This window comes from Prosopis cineraria, unplaced genomic scaffold (assembly GCF_029017545.1).
Source record: "Prosopis cineraria cultivar Desert tree isolate PC_DT_omini unplaced genomic scaffold, ASM2901754v1 PC6, whole genome shotgun sequence".
In the NCBI taxonomy this organism is placed as follows: Eukaryota; Viridiplantae; Streptophyta; class Magnoliopsida; order Fabales; family Fabaceae; genus Prosopis; species Prosopis cineraria.
The window spans coordinates 21,895,895-21,912,656 of NW_026555337.1; the positions used below are offsets into that span (position 1 = coordinate 21,895,895).

The window sequence follows — 16,762 nt, forward strand, 5'->3', positions numbered from 1 at the left end:
GTGATTGGAAGTCCTGGTCCAAGCGTAAAGACTGCTTCACTAGGTGGAACCAGGAATGTATTAGCATAAGTATGATGAGATTGATGAGAATGAATTCCTATACATGTATATGACATTATTTTTACTAAAATATATGCTACTTTATCTCTTGTATATACATATGATTTTGCTTACTAATCGATAATTGAGGTTATATTTGAGTTACTATGATATATGTCTCACTCTGTTACCTTTGTACATAAGTGAAGAGAGCATGAAAAGGCTGGGAAGGGAAGCGAGACAAGAGTAGGCTTGATTGGTAGTGATATGACTACCATTAGTGTAAATGAATGTACAAAATTGTATCTAGAACTCGAGTTGCCAACTTGAATACATAACTGTATGTGAAAGGAAAATATGAATTGTGTTGTCAAAACTTTCTTATGTAAATATATGTGATGTTGCATCTCACTGAGGGTGCCTGTAACACTTGCCCCGAGTGTTATCTAAAAATCACACAATTCAAATAAACTAACTGTGGTTAAGGAATTAATCATAAAACCAACTTAGGAAACAAATCATTTAAATCACTAAGCAAATACACAATTGCAAATTAAACATTTAAAACCTTTAAAAAATTTTATAGCTTCTACCTATAGCGCACGGAAGCAAGTTAGATGAAAGAAGGGTAAAAATATGTTGTCATGATAGCATTAAATTGCTGTTATGACAGCCCTCCTGAGTCAACTTCAGGGAGGCACCGTTCTGTCTTTCGATCTCCGATTAAAGAAATTCTAAAGCTCACACGTCACATTCAAAGGGTACTATAAGTGTACCAAATTTCAAAAAGATCCAACAGTCGGATTAAAAATTGGACATGTTATAAATTTGGTCACTTTTGCTGTCATGACAGCACTTCCGGACCAACTTCTGGAGTACACCATTTCATCATCCGACCTCCGATCGGAGTGATTCCAAAGCCCACATGTCACTTTTAAAGAATACTATTAGCATACCAAATTTTGAAAATATCCAACGAATGGATTGAATTTTGTTCAGGTTGCAATATCACTATTGTAGTTGTCATGACAGCAATGAAATGCTGTCATGACAGCACCTCCAGACCAAATTTCGAAGTGCACCGTTTCTCCATCCGATATCCGATCGACATGATTCTAATACCCACACGAAGCTTATAAAAGGTTTTACTTGTGACTCAAATTTTAGAGAAATCCAACGGTCGAATTAAGATTCAGACACCCGGATGCAAAAGTGTAACTTTTTGGTAAAAACCATTTTCAAAATTGTCCAAATCTCAAATGGTCACAAACCTGTGGGAACACTTTGGACACGTCAAATAAGACTAAAAACACCTGATAGAACATTCAAATGATAGAAAACCCCCATACATTAAAATTTGACCACCCGGGTGCCATTTCCCAAAATGAACCCTAAACCCCCAAAATGCACAAATCATACAAGAGTGGTCACAAATCAATCCAAATATCATGTATTTATATAAATACATATGCTAAACATTTTCACTTGGCTCAGAGCTCCTTGTGGGGCCCACGTACCCACTCTCTCTATCCAAGGTGTATGCTTGCCCATAGCACACCATTTGCAATGCAACCACTTTGCATTTGCTTATAGAATCACATATATATATATATATATTAAAATAAATATCTGCTTGTAATAGAAACTTGGTCTACTAAGTAAATCCATCAAAACCACACACCATAACCAAGTTTCCTAACCACAAGTCTACAAATAGACAAAAATTCATACACAAGCACACAATCCACACATATTCACACACATATACATAATCATATCCTACTAGTACCCTAATCCTAAATACATTACAATATATTTGCTCAAAAAAAGGGGTTGCAGTTCTTTACAAATCACAAGCAAACCCCTAGCTTTGCTCCTTTCTCTATCCACCACTGGATCCTTTGCCTGGACCTAGAATATTAAAAAAAAAGGGGTGAGACAACCACAGTCTCAGTAACAGAGAAATCTACATTGATTATTACAAAGCAAGCCATAATCAAATAAGTGAATAATAAATTCAACATAGTATATAATTTAGCCATTTAAAATGCATGAATGCATGACCTAGGCCGGTATGGCCTTTCATAACCAACAAAATGCCCCTGGCACTCTTTAACTCGCAGGTAAACCTTATACCTACTTGTACCTCCACAGACACAAAACATAATCTAAGGCATGATCTAATCCACCGAACCGCCTATGCCCCTTAACGTGAATCTTGAGCAGTCAAAGCTAACTCCCTCCCAGAGCCAGCCCGACTTACTCTCTATGTGAGGGCTACCTTGGCTTAGCCACTCAACCTTACACTTCATATGTCAGATTCCCTCCCCTACTGAGAGGTATTGAACACTCAATACACTAACCACTTTAGTGCACTGAGCCCATAATACGTAAGGCAACACTGAGTACTGGTAGTGTGCCATAGAATATCAAAAGTACATACCTTCTTATTGATGAACTCTCATCGAGGTCATGCCTTTTAGTTGTGTCTACCTTTCTTGAGTATTGACCACTTCAATACTCTAAGATAGTATAACATTTATAAATCTCCCTTAAACAGTTCCTTAGCCTATCTAAGATACCTTACTTAGTTACACTTCCTTAAGTGCAACTTTTATTCCTTATGATTAAAATACATATAAACAAATCTCGTTTCCATAAAAACATTATTGTTAAACAATTAGAAAACATATTTTGCTATAATCAAATTAGTACCCCATAACCCCTTATAAAGCACATTTAATCTTTTAAAACATGTAATGCATGATAGCTAGCAATATTTATTCAAAAATAGCTGAAACAGAGTAATAAGAAATATAAATTTTCTCTGTTACCTCAACCCTTTGGTACCAAAATAGGCTCAGCTTGTTCCTTAACTTCTGAACAAATTCCACCAACAATTCCTACAATATATAAGTGATCCACATCACTTATCATGTCAAATAGCATTAACGAAGACTATAATTCATACCACACAACTTGGGTCTATGAGCCATAGTCCATCCCAATAGTCCATCCCAATAGTCTATATATTAAACTAACTATTCACATAGTATCGCTTAACTACCAAAACCATTTATTAGCCATTATTAGGCTAATTTTCAATTTATATAATTTTTTTATTAATTAAAAACCTTTACTTAGTGCCACCAACTTTCACCATTAGCCCTTATAATGAAAACCAAACCTTAATTTAAATCTTATTGGGCTCAAATAGCAAAATTATAACTAAATCAATAAGCTTAAACCATTGAAGAGCAAAACCCAATCTCTCAGGATTTAATTTGTGCCCCAAAACACCTCTTTTCATTCAATTATCCACTCAAAACATTAGATCACTATATAGAAACTCAAAACATCCTCCCTAGGATCCAAAGAAACAAAAGCTTACAAGAATAAAGCCTTTAGGATCAAAATCTAAAAATTTCCTCTTCCATAAATTGAAGAAAATCAAGAGAAAGGGAAGAGGATTAAAGTAGGGATTTTACCTATCGTGTAGCCGAGCTCGCAACGGTCACAAAGGCTCCTAGATCCAAGCCTAACTCCCTCTCTTTCTCTTCTCTTCTTCCTCTCTCGCTCTCGTGTGTTTCCTTTCCTTTCCTTTCTCTACGTTTCTGCGTCTATTTTCCCCTTATAAAAGCTGATCTAAAAGTTTGGGGAAAATTACAAGAAATGGCCCAACATTTTTTATTATTGCACAAAAGCCTGGGTCAACTTTGGTAATTTTTCCCATAGTTAAAAATCAAATAAAACCAAACTTTTGCTTAGTAAAATTTAAACTCTGGGCCTCTATTAAATTATTCTAAATTTTAATTTAATTATAGATATTTTTATTTTATTTTTAAAATAAATCCGAGTCTTAAAATTTTTAGGATGATATAGTGCCCTAGTGAAGGGTACATGGGTAGGCCTGAATGCCATTCAAGTAAGTGTATGTTGTTTTGTAACTTGTTCCACTTGTGTGAATATGGATTGAATGTGAATTTATGTGTATATGTGAGAACTTGACACAAATGGTGAGGCTGAGCCTTATTTAGAAGAGTTGGGTATATTTGTGATTCCCGACCATAATAAAAATAGTAAAGGAGAAGTTGAGATAGAGCTATATATTAAAGATATAGATAGCCCATAATCTGATAGTTCAAATCAGAAGGAAAATCTTCATGGATTGATTATTGAAAAATAAATAGAAGAAAAAGAAACTATTGAGAGACTTAAATGAAAAGAGCACAAATTTGGAAGGATAAATCTTCATGTAATCAATAACAGTATTGCATGCTTAACTCTATTTTGAAATCCAAAAAATAGAGCAATACAATTCTATGTTTGAAGGACACCAAAGTGGTGTAAATTTCACAACACAATTCATGTGCATGTAAGCGACAAATCTAAATGTGTAACTGAGGGCTCTAAAGTGCAATGATCATTGATGATGAGGATAAAATGTAAATAATGCCTTTCTTGTTGATTGCAAGAGCATGAGAAGGTAGATAGCAAGAAATAGATAATGGTGGGTTGTGATGTGAATGGGTTCATATTTTTAAATTTGGATGATCACCCAAAATTCCTTCAGATTATTGCTTGTCATATGATTAAAGAACTCAAATGAACAGGACAAAAAAGAAAAACAAATGTTTCTAGTGGTGCTCATATATTTATTTAAAAATCTAAAAATATTTAAAAATAAAAATATTATATTTTGTTGAAGGTATCCCTTGTAAATTATTCTCACTGAGGTCTAACATTTGAAGCATATTCAAACTCCCATTGCTTTGGGAATATCTCCTATAATTTAAAAATAAATTTTGCAAGGAAAAAAAATTACACATAATAGATTTTAGCATCATAATAAAACTATAAACTCAAATACCAAAAACAATTAATGATGACATGGTCACGTGAAAATACATAGTCTTAAAAAATTGAACTGGACTAGCCATTTTAATCAGTTGAATCGGAACTAGCACTTGGCCAATTTCCGTACAACAGTCAAAACTGAATCGGAAAAGTGATATAACGTTGCAAATGAATTGTTACATAATATACGATGTGGTTAATTATTATGCATTACCAAAAAAATAAAATCAACGGCCAAATTTTGAAGTCTTTTTATATTTCCTACGCCTTTGCCCTACACCCCAAATATAAACAAATCTTGCACTATGTGTTGAGGAATATGTTTGCCTCTTTTTTAGTCCATAAAACAGAGATGTTGATTCTGGTTTATAGGGACTAAAGTTTGCTATTTTCCAATTTATTAATTCCTGTTTACAGTTTAAGGAAAACCATTGATATGGAGATTTTATATTTTAATATTGATGTAGATATTAACATTGTCATACAAGTGATTATGTTCCAACTGACAAAAGAAGAACAAAAAGGAATAAAATGATTGATAGTGCCAAACTATCACTTACTAATAGTATATCAAATTTCCAATGCATCTTTATGTTGTCAAACAATTAATTAAAACCCAAAAATGAAGTCATCAAAAGTGAAAATGAATAAAGCATAATATACTAAACAAATGCTAAGCAAACTTTCTTGATACAAAGAGATAGATTTTGTAATTTTAAAGTTTCATGAAACGTGTTAAAATGATGCAATATAACTTTATGAGATGATTGAGAATATAAAAAAATAAAAATAAAAACAAGACCACTGACTTTTGGAATGTATTCCATGAGAAGATAGTGCTATAAATGAGGGAGTTAACTAGAACATGCAAAATCATTTTACATGTGCCTCTATTAAACTTGCAAAAACTAAAATCCCTTTTGTAAATTCAATGGAAAAAAATAAAAATTATATTTCAAAATTAAAAACATGCAGTTCAATATAAATTAAATATCTTGAATCGTAACACAATTCACAAGCCAAATACATCATATTGGCTTTTTATACAATATATAGTATATATGGATACATTTTGATAGAAAAAATATAATATGTCATTTAAATTTCACTTATATTTTACTTTATCACTATACTGAAGGTTGTTGAACAATTTTTCAGGAAAATATAACATCCAAAAGACTATGTATAAAATATTTAAAGAACATTTTGTTAATATCTTTCTAAAATAAATATACTTAATGAGTACATATATATTTTAAGATACGCCTGTTCAAATTTTAGTTTGTCCAAATAGATTGATCCATGCAATGTATAGTAAGAAAAATGTTATGTTGTAGAGCAATTGAATTAAGAAAGTCAATGATAATTTTATTAACATTTGATGTCTTTGATATGAAATATGAACACATTTTGAACGTTGCCTCACACCTAGAATTCTAGGAGTAGTAATATATCAAAACAAAATTAATTACACAGGAATTTAAATTGACAAATTAATGGAAGTTAAAACTGGAATTACAGTAAATATCTTAGTAGCTAGCATAGAGTGGTGACGTAATCTAATAGAAATGTGAATTATATTGCTGATCCTACTGTAAAACTTTTGTAGTGCCACATATTATATATGGTTCATTTTACCTGACTTTAAAACTAAAGTATTTCAACAAGTCTCTAGTTCTAACCAATGTTTGCAAATAGTAATTAAAAAGAATCATTCATATATAAAAATAAAAGTTCTAGAACACACAAATGTATAACCAAAAGGAAAATTGGTAGAGAAATACACACACACTGAGAAAACAACTAAAGAGGAAAAAGTATATTAGCTATAACATCATAATTTGATGAAAAATTGCCTGGTATATTGGCTTAAAAAAAATTAACTCTTAAATATATACAATTTAAATTAGTCACACAGCAGTAATATTGAGAATATTTTCTATGTATTTGATAAATATATAATAAAATTTGTCTAATGCTCCAAGTGTTCATGTATGGTAAATCATTTTTAACAAATCTAACTTTTAAAATTTAAAAGAAATGTTTCGGGATCATCCTTTTAATTTTCTATAAACTTGTTAAAGAACAACTTGGAGACCCTTTCTTCCAGGGGACATATATATACTTATATGATATAGCCCATCTCAGAAAATAACTCAGATATGATAGAAAATTACACATTATGTGATTATGATTAGTTGAAAGCATACCTTCAATGTTATTTCTAATGAGGTCTAGCTCTTGAAGTTTCGTCAAGTTTACAATATTCCTTGGTATTTAGCCGGACAACTTGTTAGCACCTATAGATATAATTTTCAAGTTTGATAGGTCGCCAATTGTTTGAGGAATATTTCCTGCAATATGATAATAAAAAAAACCACATTATTATGAATTCTCATGTATAAGATTATGATAAAAGAAAAATAAATAACAAACATAATTTTATGAATGTTCTTTTTTTAAGTTATTGTGATTATGATATAATAACTCTTGAATTTGTATTTAAATAAAACTAGAGTCCGGAAAAATAATGAAGTTCTTAAACCAAACAAAAATTGTTTTGTATATAACCTCTAAATTGTCAACAAAATATTATAGGACAAAACAATTCATCAGCACAAATATACAAATTTTTAAATTGTACTCGTTTCTTATAGTGCATAAATGATTAGATAAATGCAAAAAAAAAAAAAACTCAAATATGATAAAAAGTTACACATTATGTGATTATGATTAGTCGAAAGCGTACCTTCAATGTTATTTCTACTAAGGTCTAGCTCTTGAAGTTTTGTCAAATTTTCAATACTCCTTGGTATCTGGCCAGACAACTTGTTAGCACGAAGATATATAATTTTCAAGTTTGTGAGGCCACCGATTGTTTGAGGAATATTTCCTGCAATATGATAATAAAAAAAGCTACATTATTATGAATTCTCATGTATAAGATTATGATGAAAGAAAAATAAGTAACAAACATAATTTTATGAATGCTTCTTTTTTTAAGTTATTGTGATTATGATATAATACTTGAATTTGTATTTAAAAGAAACTAGAGTCCGGAAAAATAATGAAGCTCTTAAACAAAACAAAATTGTTTTGTATATAACCTCTAAATTGTAAAAAAAATATTATAGGACAAAAAAATTCATCAGCACAAATATACAAATTTTGAAATTGTACTCATTTATTATAGTGCATAAATTATTAGATAAATACAAAAAAAAAGGTGCATTGTTGCGTGCTTGCATTGTTCTTTGCAGAAATGGGGGAGGGAGAATGATATAGATTAGGAACGGAATTAATGGTGTTTAACAAGAGTAAACAAGTAAGTTTAAATTGCTAAGATGCACCTTTCAGAATCTTTGATATAGTATTTTTTTAAAAGAGTTAAAAATAAAATTAAATTGTTTACTTTTGAAAATTATGTGACGGCTTATGTAATATAAATAAAATTAAATATAAATGAATATATTTCACCCTACAAATAAATCATAAATAATATGAAAATTTTATAACAACATATATCAAAATTCGCAAAACACTTTGATCATAATGACTCACATATATAAAAAAATTAGAATTACCAAAAATAATTATAATATAAAAAGGGGTGAAATAGTGTATATTATATATATATATACAATATTAATAAATTATTAATTTTGTTGAATTTATATCATTATATCACTTCTAGATCATTAAAATGTGAATTCATTGTATATTATTTAGAAAGTTTTTTTATTGAAGTACTTTTGTGAAGTTAATATGTTGTTAATATTTTTATATTTTTATTTTTAAGTTTTATATTGTTGTACTTCATCTATTTTCTAATATAACATTTCTCTCAAATCATAAAATTAATTTTTAAAATATTAATAAAAAAAATTAAAAAATAAAATTCAAATGAAGATTGCCTAAATATATAGTTATCTTTAAAAAATGTATGGTTTATGCCATCCGTACATAAAATTCTTGTGTGTGAAGAGTTGTTAGTTTCATAGATTGATTACACTTATAGGGTAATACAACTTCTAAAATTAGTCAAAACGGTGATGTTATTGAGGGGTATATAGTAAATAGTAAATAGTTTAATTCAAGCCAAAAAAATAAAAGCTTGAAAGCCAGTAATGAATATTTAATTAATTTCTACCCATCATATGTTTGATTTATTTATTCCAGTGGCTGGCCCATATATGATATAGCTTGAACTTTTTCTTTTGATATTTTATACCAAACATTTAAAGCCTAATATTAGATCCTGCAACAATAATTATAAGATTCAAAACTAGTTCATCTGATGAAATATAGGAATTAATATATTTTAAAGAAACCTGCTATAAGAGAAAATCTATTTTAATTTTATATTTTATTACTTTATGTATTCTACTCTATTCAGCAAGTGGGCTGTTTTATCACTTCCTGTATTAAATGAGCTGCAAGTAAATTTATCCTTATAGGGAAGGAAACCTCAAGCTTATATTTAATTTTTTTATGTTTCCTTCTTATTGTTGCTTCTATAAAAAGCCACCATGCAGCACATGTAAGAGAGTTCTTAGACCTTTTGATGATGAATGAATACTAGAATATGAAAGCTCTCTCTCTCCCCCCTCTTCGTCTGCCTCCTTCCCCTCCACTGCTCTGCCTTCATCTTTCTAATTTCTTCATCTCTTTGTATTCTGTCTTTTCTCTCCCTCCCTGTTCTTCATCTCTCACTCTGTTTCTGTTATGCCTTTTCCTCTTTTCTTCAAACCAGTGCAAGCGTGAGTGTGTATGTGTCGCATCATCATCTAAAATATTAGATCCCCTTCAATCAAAAGCTAGTTCCATGCCTTCTTATTTCTTTCCATGCATCTCAATTAAAACTCTAATGATGTCAATAGGCAAAATGAAAAAACACAAACATTTAAGACACACGAACACCTACAAAATTGTTTGAAATAATTTAGAGAAAATATAAAATTACCTGACATTATAAAAAAAAAAAAACCTATTAAGGTGTTGTATGACAAAGACATCCGCTCGAGTGAAGATGAGTCAAAAATAGTTGGAAGTATCTTTTCTAAAAGATTGTTCCCTCTTATATATAAAATCTTTAAATGTTGAAGCCTTCCAATCTCAAGTTGCATAGATCCATGGATAAAATTTAAGTTCCAATCTAGTGTCTCTAACTTTGACAAATTTGACACACTTGGAGGAATAATGCCCTCTCAACACTATTACTATGAAAAATCAGGTGCTGAAGAGCAAATAAACCTCCAATGCAAGCTGGAATTTTCCAATCAATTAATTAACAGTAGGGGGTTAGTTTTAAAAGTTTAAAGGTGAGGGGGTTCATCTGCAATTGTCTCAAAGTTCAAGAAGGTTTAACATATTTTTTCCTAATAATATATCATAACTTTTACCAAATCATAATCGACATAATGAATTCTTATTTAACTTTTAGAATAATTTTAAATAAAAATCCTACTTTTTAAATATTTTAAATTTTAAAATTAATTTAAAAAATGATAAAAATAGTTTCAATCCTAAATGAAAATAATGTATACTTAACTATTTAAATATGTATTATTTTGAAACTATTATTCAAAAATATTATACTTGAAATTCAAAATATTATTTTTTTGAATTATATAGGAGTAATAAAGCCAAATCGAAAATAAGATAAAAATGAAAGTTGAAAAAATAAATGAGTTTTGGGTTAAGTGAAAAACAATACCTGAACTCACTTAGGTTTTAAATTAGAAAATTTTCATTTAAATCCCGAGAAATTTTTATGGCAAGTTTCCAATGCTTTTTGGTAAATGGCCTGAAAGAAGATTGACACTTATAGACACAATTAGGAATACTTTATCTATAGCACAAATTGTCTAATACCATTAATAAATCACATATTAGTCAAGCAAAGGGTATTTCCAATATGTTCACATATTTTAAGAAAATATTGTTACATTGTTAACTTGTTAAAAACCATAAGGTTCCAATTCTACCCTTTTTAAATAAAAGGCGTGACTCTAGAACCAAAAAAATAATTTTCAGAGAAATAATCCTCATTGAGCTTATGATATTATATGACTCAGGAACCTTCCATCTTAATCAATTTACAACACCTTCCATATTACTCACACACACACACATTTCAACTAATGATTTCACGTTGTCTTGCAATTACGCTTAAGAGTGGACATATATGTAGTCTAATTTTTTTTTAATTTTCCAAAACGAAATCAGTGATAGAATTAATATAATACTTATGTGAAATTCATTAGTATTTGTTGGGGGGCTTCCAAAATTGTTTAATTTAGCTATAATAGAATATAATTGTAATTGAATTGATCGTAATATATTAATATAATTTTAGTTTTATGCATCAAACCAGTAAATTAAAAAATTTTAATGTGACTTGTTGTACTAATTTTGAAAGAATGAATGGCTCAGTTTTTTTATTTCTCCTAAAATTTCTTACTAATTGTTTAATTGTTTTACTAAAGTCGAGTTTCGATAAGATTACTGATATTGATTTTTTTTTATTATAGTGGGAATGTTGAAGGTGTAATGAAGAACTTTCCATATCAAGCTAATACAGGATTACTAAAAAAACTGGCAAAGTGCACTAATAATTAATAACGGGGTCCAAATTAAACGGTGATGCAGGAATTAATGTGGCCTGGTTATTTCTTTGTTTTTTTATAGGAAACACAAGCTAAAAACCCAAAACTGACCTCGTTATTTCTGTCTTGTTTATCCAAACCTTGTTCTCTATTTTGTGTTGAGATTTTATATATTTATTGCAGCTCGGTATTCTCTTATGACTTAACATATGGTATCAAAAAATTAAAACCCTATAGTTTATTATTATTATTATTATTAAACTATGCACAAGTAATCCTTTATTGAAAACAATCTTATTTAAAGCACAATCAGACACAAAATATGAGTATAAACTTAGATTCATATATTGGTTCGCAACATTGGGAGTGGTACCTCTAATTGGACTTGACAATGTTTGAGTCTAACTGAATTAGATAGCCATATAAAATTGTGTTGTTGTTATTGTTGTTGTTGTTGTTTTTCTATGTATATTTATATTGTGTAACAATAAGACCTCGTAGATTGCCAAACCAAAATGTTGTTTTTGGGGTGACAGGGCATGGGACTTCTAGAAGAAGAGAAGTAATAAGGTGTTGAATGCAAGAGGTGGAAGTAAGGGATATCATAGCAAGAAGCTCATTCCAAGACAATTTATGGCATCATAATGAGTTCTTCCAATTTCCATCACTTCCTCCACCAAAAAAAAATTGGCAAAGACCTTAGTTCTATTGAACACCAAATGGAAGACAAGATTATATATTTTCAAACTCCAATCAATGACCAAATCGGTAACATGTTCCCTCCCATTGCGAGAACCATAGTCAACCACCAAACTACAATTTTGGGATCTCAATGCTTAAGCTTTGTTTTTGTAGATGTGGGTTTGATTGCAATTTTAGAAACATTAATGAATATAAATACCAAATGTTGATGGACAACGTTGATATGTTGAAGTTGATCCAATTGGGTCTTACTTTCTCTTTTATATATATACAAAGAAGGGTGGAACGTGGAAACGGGGCAGTTGGTTGCGAAGCCTGTTAAAAGCCTTTTGGAAAAAGAAAAAAAAAGAAGAATTTAAAAATTATAAAATAATGCCTAAGTTTTATTTACTTATGCTTCTTTCCAAAGTATGTTTTATATATGGACTCTTGACTTTTTATATAAAAATAAATTGATTTGTTGAGGAGAATCTTTGTTTAGATGAAAATTAAGGAAGTCCAATTTGTTTAATGGTCTTGATCAAAACCAATGTCCAATGCATAAAAGTGCAATCAAAGTATATTTGGTAAGATTGAATTTAGAGATTTGGCATAGTGGGCAGTACATACCTGTGAAGTTGTCTCCTAATTGTAACTCTTTGAGTTCCTTGCATTGTGTCCAATCAGATGGTATAGCTCCAAATAATTTGTTGGCTTGAAGATCGAAAGCTTGTACATTTGCAAGGCCATGACATATATTTGAGGGAATGCCTCCCCACAAATTATTCCAACTAAAATCAATCTCTTGCAACCCAGACATATTAAAGATAGTTGATGGTATTTGGCTAGAAAACATATTGGTGTCTAAAAATAAAAATTTTGGACTTTTAAGATTACCAATCTGTTCGGGAATGCTTCCTACAATGTTACATCAAGAAAATATCCATCAAATTTAGTGTAATCCGCCAAAAATATAACTAGATCTTGAAGTTGGAAATAAAAGAGAATCAAGTAAAATGCAAGATAACTTTTGAAACTATTGGTAACTTATTCTTTCTCAATTTTAGAATTATGACAGTGTACAAGAAGTAATAAAGCCAAATTGGGACCCTTGGCTATGTCGTTAATGAGTTCGCCCCCAATATTGGCATTTGCTAATCATAACGAATTTAATATTTTAACTAACAAATGGCTGAAGAAGATAAAAGGTTATAATGCTCTTGAACCCCAATCATGTAGTTACAAATTTGTTATAATGGTATTTCAAATAAAATTATATCTTAAGAATTTTGATACCGTGCAAATGGCAATTGAAGGTAACACATCTTATATATACTAACTAATAATTAATTTCATCGTCAATATATATATCACTTGTATTTATGATTTTGATTATTGGATTTTGGAATATAGAAATCCTACATTGTCAACGAAAATAGGCATTGAAATTCACATATTTAATTTTTTTCTGGGTCAAATCACATATTCAATTTTAGATCAAAGGAGTTTTTCAAGATGGATCATTCATCATTTGGCAAACAAAAAACTATGGGGTTAAGTAATGAACTTAAACTTGCTTTAATGTGTTGCCAAAAAAAAAAAACGTTTTTAATCTCAATTAAACAAATATGATATATGATAATGATGGGACACTTACAGTACTTCAACATTAATATATAATATTATCTCCAATATGAAATTATAATGAGGGTCTATATAATAATTATGTAAACCATAACTTTCCACAAATTTACCTTTATAAATTCAGATCTACCATAAAATGAATCAGAAACGTAAGTTTGGTATACAAGTTAACTTGTAGGGCATAGGCTTAGACTCATTTTAAGGAGTCCAAGTTAAAATTATAAAGATGTTTGTAGCAAAGAAAAAGATTCTACAAATCAACAAAAAAATTCACTTCAGACAAGCTTTAAAAAAAAAAATTACAAACAAGCATTCTAAACAAAGCAATGATGGAAACCCCAAAAAAAAAAACGTGTTACAAAAAGGGAGGGAAAGAGAAGTCCTAGTAGTATTAAAAAAAATCATTCTCAACCAAAAAAAAAAAAATCCGCACGATATTGCCCCAAAACTTAGCATTCTAAACAACCATTGAGGGAAAGAGAAGTCCTAGTAGTAAAAAAAAAGTGTTGATGTGGAAAACAAAAAGGGAGCTCACAAGGACAAAGACAAATTTGTTCGTTCAATAGCTCTAATCTATCTACGAAGAGAATTAAAAGAAAAACCTTCATGAGAATAAGTGCAAAATAAAAAAGAAAATTAAAAAAACTATAAAGAGACTCAAAAAAAAAAAAGAGCATGAATGGGGTTGGAAGGGTAAATCTTCTTGGAATCAAGAATAGTTTTATATATTTACTTATGTTTTCAAGCCCAAAAAACAGAGGTAAAAATAGTAACACTTCCCTCTTTGATGGACACCAAAGTGTTGGAAATTTCACAACACAATTCTTGTGTATGTGAACTACAAAGATAATGAAGATATAAATGTGTAGTTGAGGGATCTAAAGTATAACGATCAAAGATAATGAAGATATAAATGTAAATAATGACTTCCACATTGCTTTCAAGAGCACCAAAACTCCAAAAGGTAGAAAGCAAGACAGAGAAAATCATGGGCACTTATGTGAATGGGTTCATATTTTTAAATTTAGAAGATCACCCATTTCCTTAGAATTATTGTTTGGTATATGATTAAAAAACCCAAATGTAAAAGGACAAAAAGGAAAAACTAATGTTCCAACAAAGGCGCTGATAAATTTATTTAAAAAGCTATAAAATATTAATTAACATCTAGGGCCATTATTTTTATACTTGTCAGATTGCAAATTGTTTCAGGAATATCTCCTGCATACATGACAACATAAAAAACACATCATTAAGAGTGATGATGCATTATAAATCGTGCGGATGCAATTCATGTGATAGGCATCCTACATGGAAAGTGAGGGATTAAAAAACATACTTTTTGTATAAAAATACTTAATTATCACAAATATTAAGTATATCTGATGTCATATTGTAATAATTTATTTTTAGAGTCATTAGAACTGTTTGTCATGATGCATCATAAACCACATGAAAAGAAAAACATGCTTTTTCACATGTGCTGATGCTTTTCAATACGTTTTATATAGACTGCAATATGGACTAAAGAATTAATTGTATGAAAAATGATTATAAAGAAATAAAGTTTTACACAATACTCCAAGTCACCAATATACAATAACAGCTTCATCTATTCCAAACGAACAAAATACTCCACAAGAAGTCCTAACTAACATTTCTCAAATTATTGGAAAAGAAAACTTTTTTTGTGCCAACAAAAACTAAAGACTTATTTTTATGTTTAAATTGTTAGAAAAGAAAATTTCACTCATACACAAATTTATAAACAAAAGGAAAAGTAGGCAAAGAAAATGCATTGTTGTTCATAGTAATAGTAAGAAAACAACTAGAGAAAAAAAAAACTATAGTAGGCAGAATATCATAATTTAATTAAAAAAATACCTTGTAAATTATTATGATTAAGATATAGCTCTTGAGGCATATCCAATTTCCCAATTCTTTCAGGTATATCACCTATAAAAAAAATTTAAGGCTTAAAGATATAGAATTTAAATTGGTCATGGATATATCTATTGAGAGAATATTTTCCAATTTATGTGATAAAGACATAACAAAAGATGGCTTATTAATCCTACAAGTGCCCTTATATGATGAATCATTTTTGCCAAATCTAACCTGTAGTCCCTTATTTCCACTCACTGGGCCCGTGTCTGTGTGTGTGTGTGTGTGATGACATGGCACCTGAATGAAATTCTCTTTTCCTCATTTGTATTTTACATCAAAGACAATACTGCCACATTAATCAATCTATTCTACCCAGGAAAAACAAAAACATTATAACATCCAAAGCTTCTGGTTCCACTTATGCATTAAGTAAGAAAAAACAAAATTTACACTTTAGACACGTCCTTACCATCATCACTTAAAAGAACAATATTTAATGGTTACTTTTAGATAATCATTTAAAAGTAACACCAGAATTTCACACATAATACTTTGAGCCTACAGGTAAACAAATGAGACGAAGGTTAAGACTCTAAAATAGCAGCTTGTACAAGTCTTTGAACAATTACCAAAAATGCCATATATTAAGAAAGTAAGATATTGGAAGAATTACAACAAGTCCCAAATAAGGATGAAATTAGTCAAAACCCTAACAATGCCATATTTTCTCAGGGAAGTTAATTTAAACAAGGAAGTAAACTTTTGCAAAGCTGTTTTCATCAAAGAGCAAACTGAGCTAACTTTAACAATTTTAATACCCATATAGGAGGGCACGAAGTTGGAAAGGAAAATATTAAAAATAAATAAATAACAAGGAAAATATGTGTTTTGGATATATGCAACAGACTTACTCACAAAAAAATTTATTTTTTTCTTTTATTTCTTAAATAGCTATAAATTTCACCACCGCCAAAGTTTATATCATATAAAGTTTATAAATTTTTCATTTCAAAATGTTTGATGAGGACACGTTTGATTGAAGGCAT

The 16,762-nt window shown here is 29.7% G+C and overlaps 1 protein-coding gene across 1 annotated transcript; it reads right to left on the bottom strand.

Annotated features, from left to right (window-relative positions):
• Positions 1–7,173: 7,173 nt before the first annotated feature.
• On the bottom strand, positions 7,174–13,005 carry LOC129313994 (brassinosteroid LRR receptor kinase-like). The gene is made up of 3 exons (XM_054957375.1): positions 12,816–13,005; positions 7,646–7,789; positions 7,174–7,250 (listed from the first exon to the last, which is right to left on the bottom strand). The coding sequence occupies exons 1-3, from the start codon at positions 13,003–13,005 to the stop codon at positions 7,174–7,176; spliced, it is 411 nt and encodes a 136-aa protein (XP_054813350.1).
• Between the last annotated feature and the right edge of the window lie 3,757 nt (positions 13,006–16,762).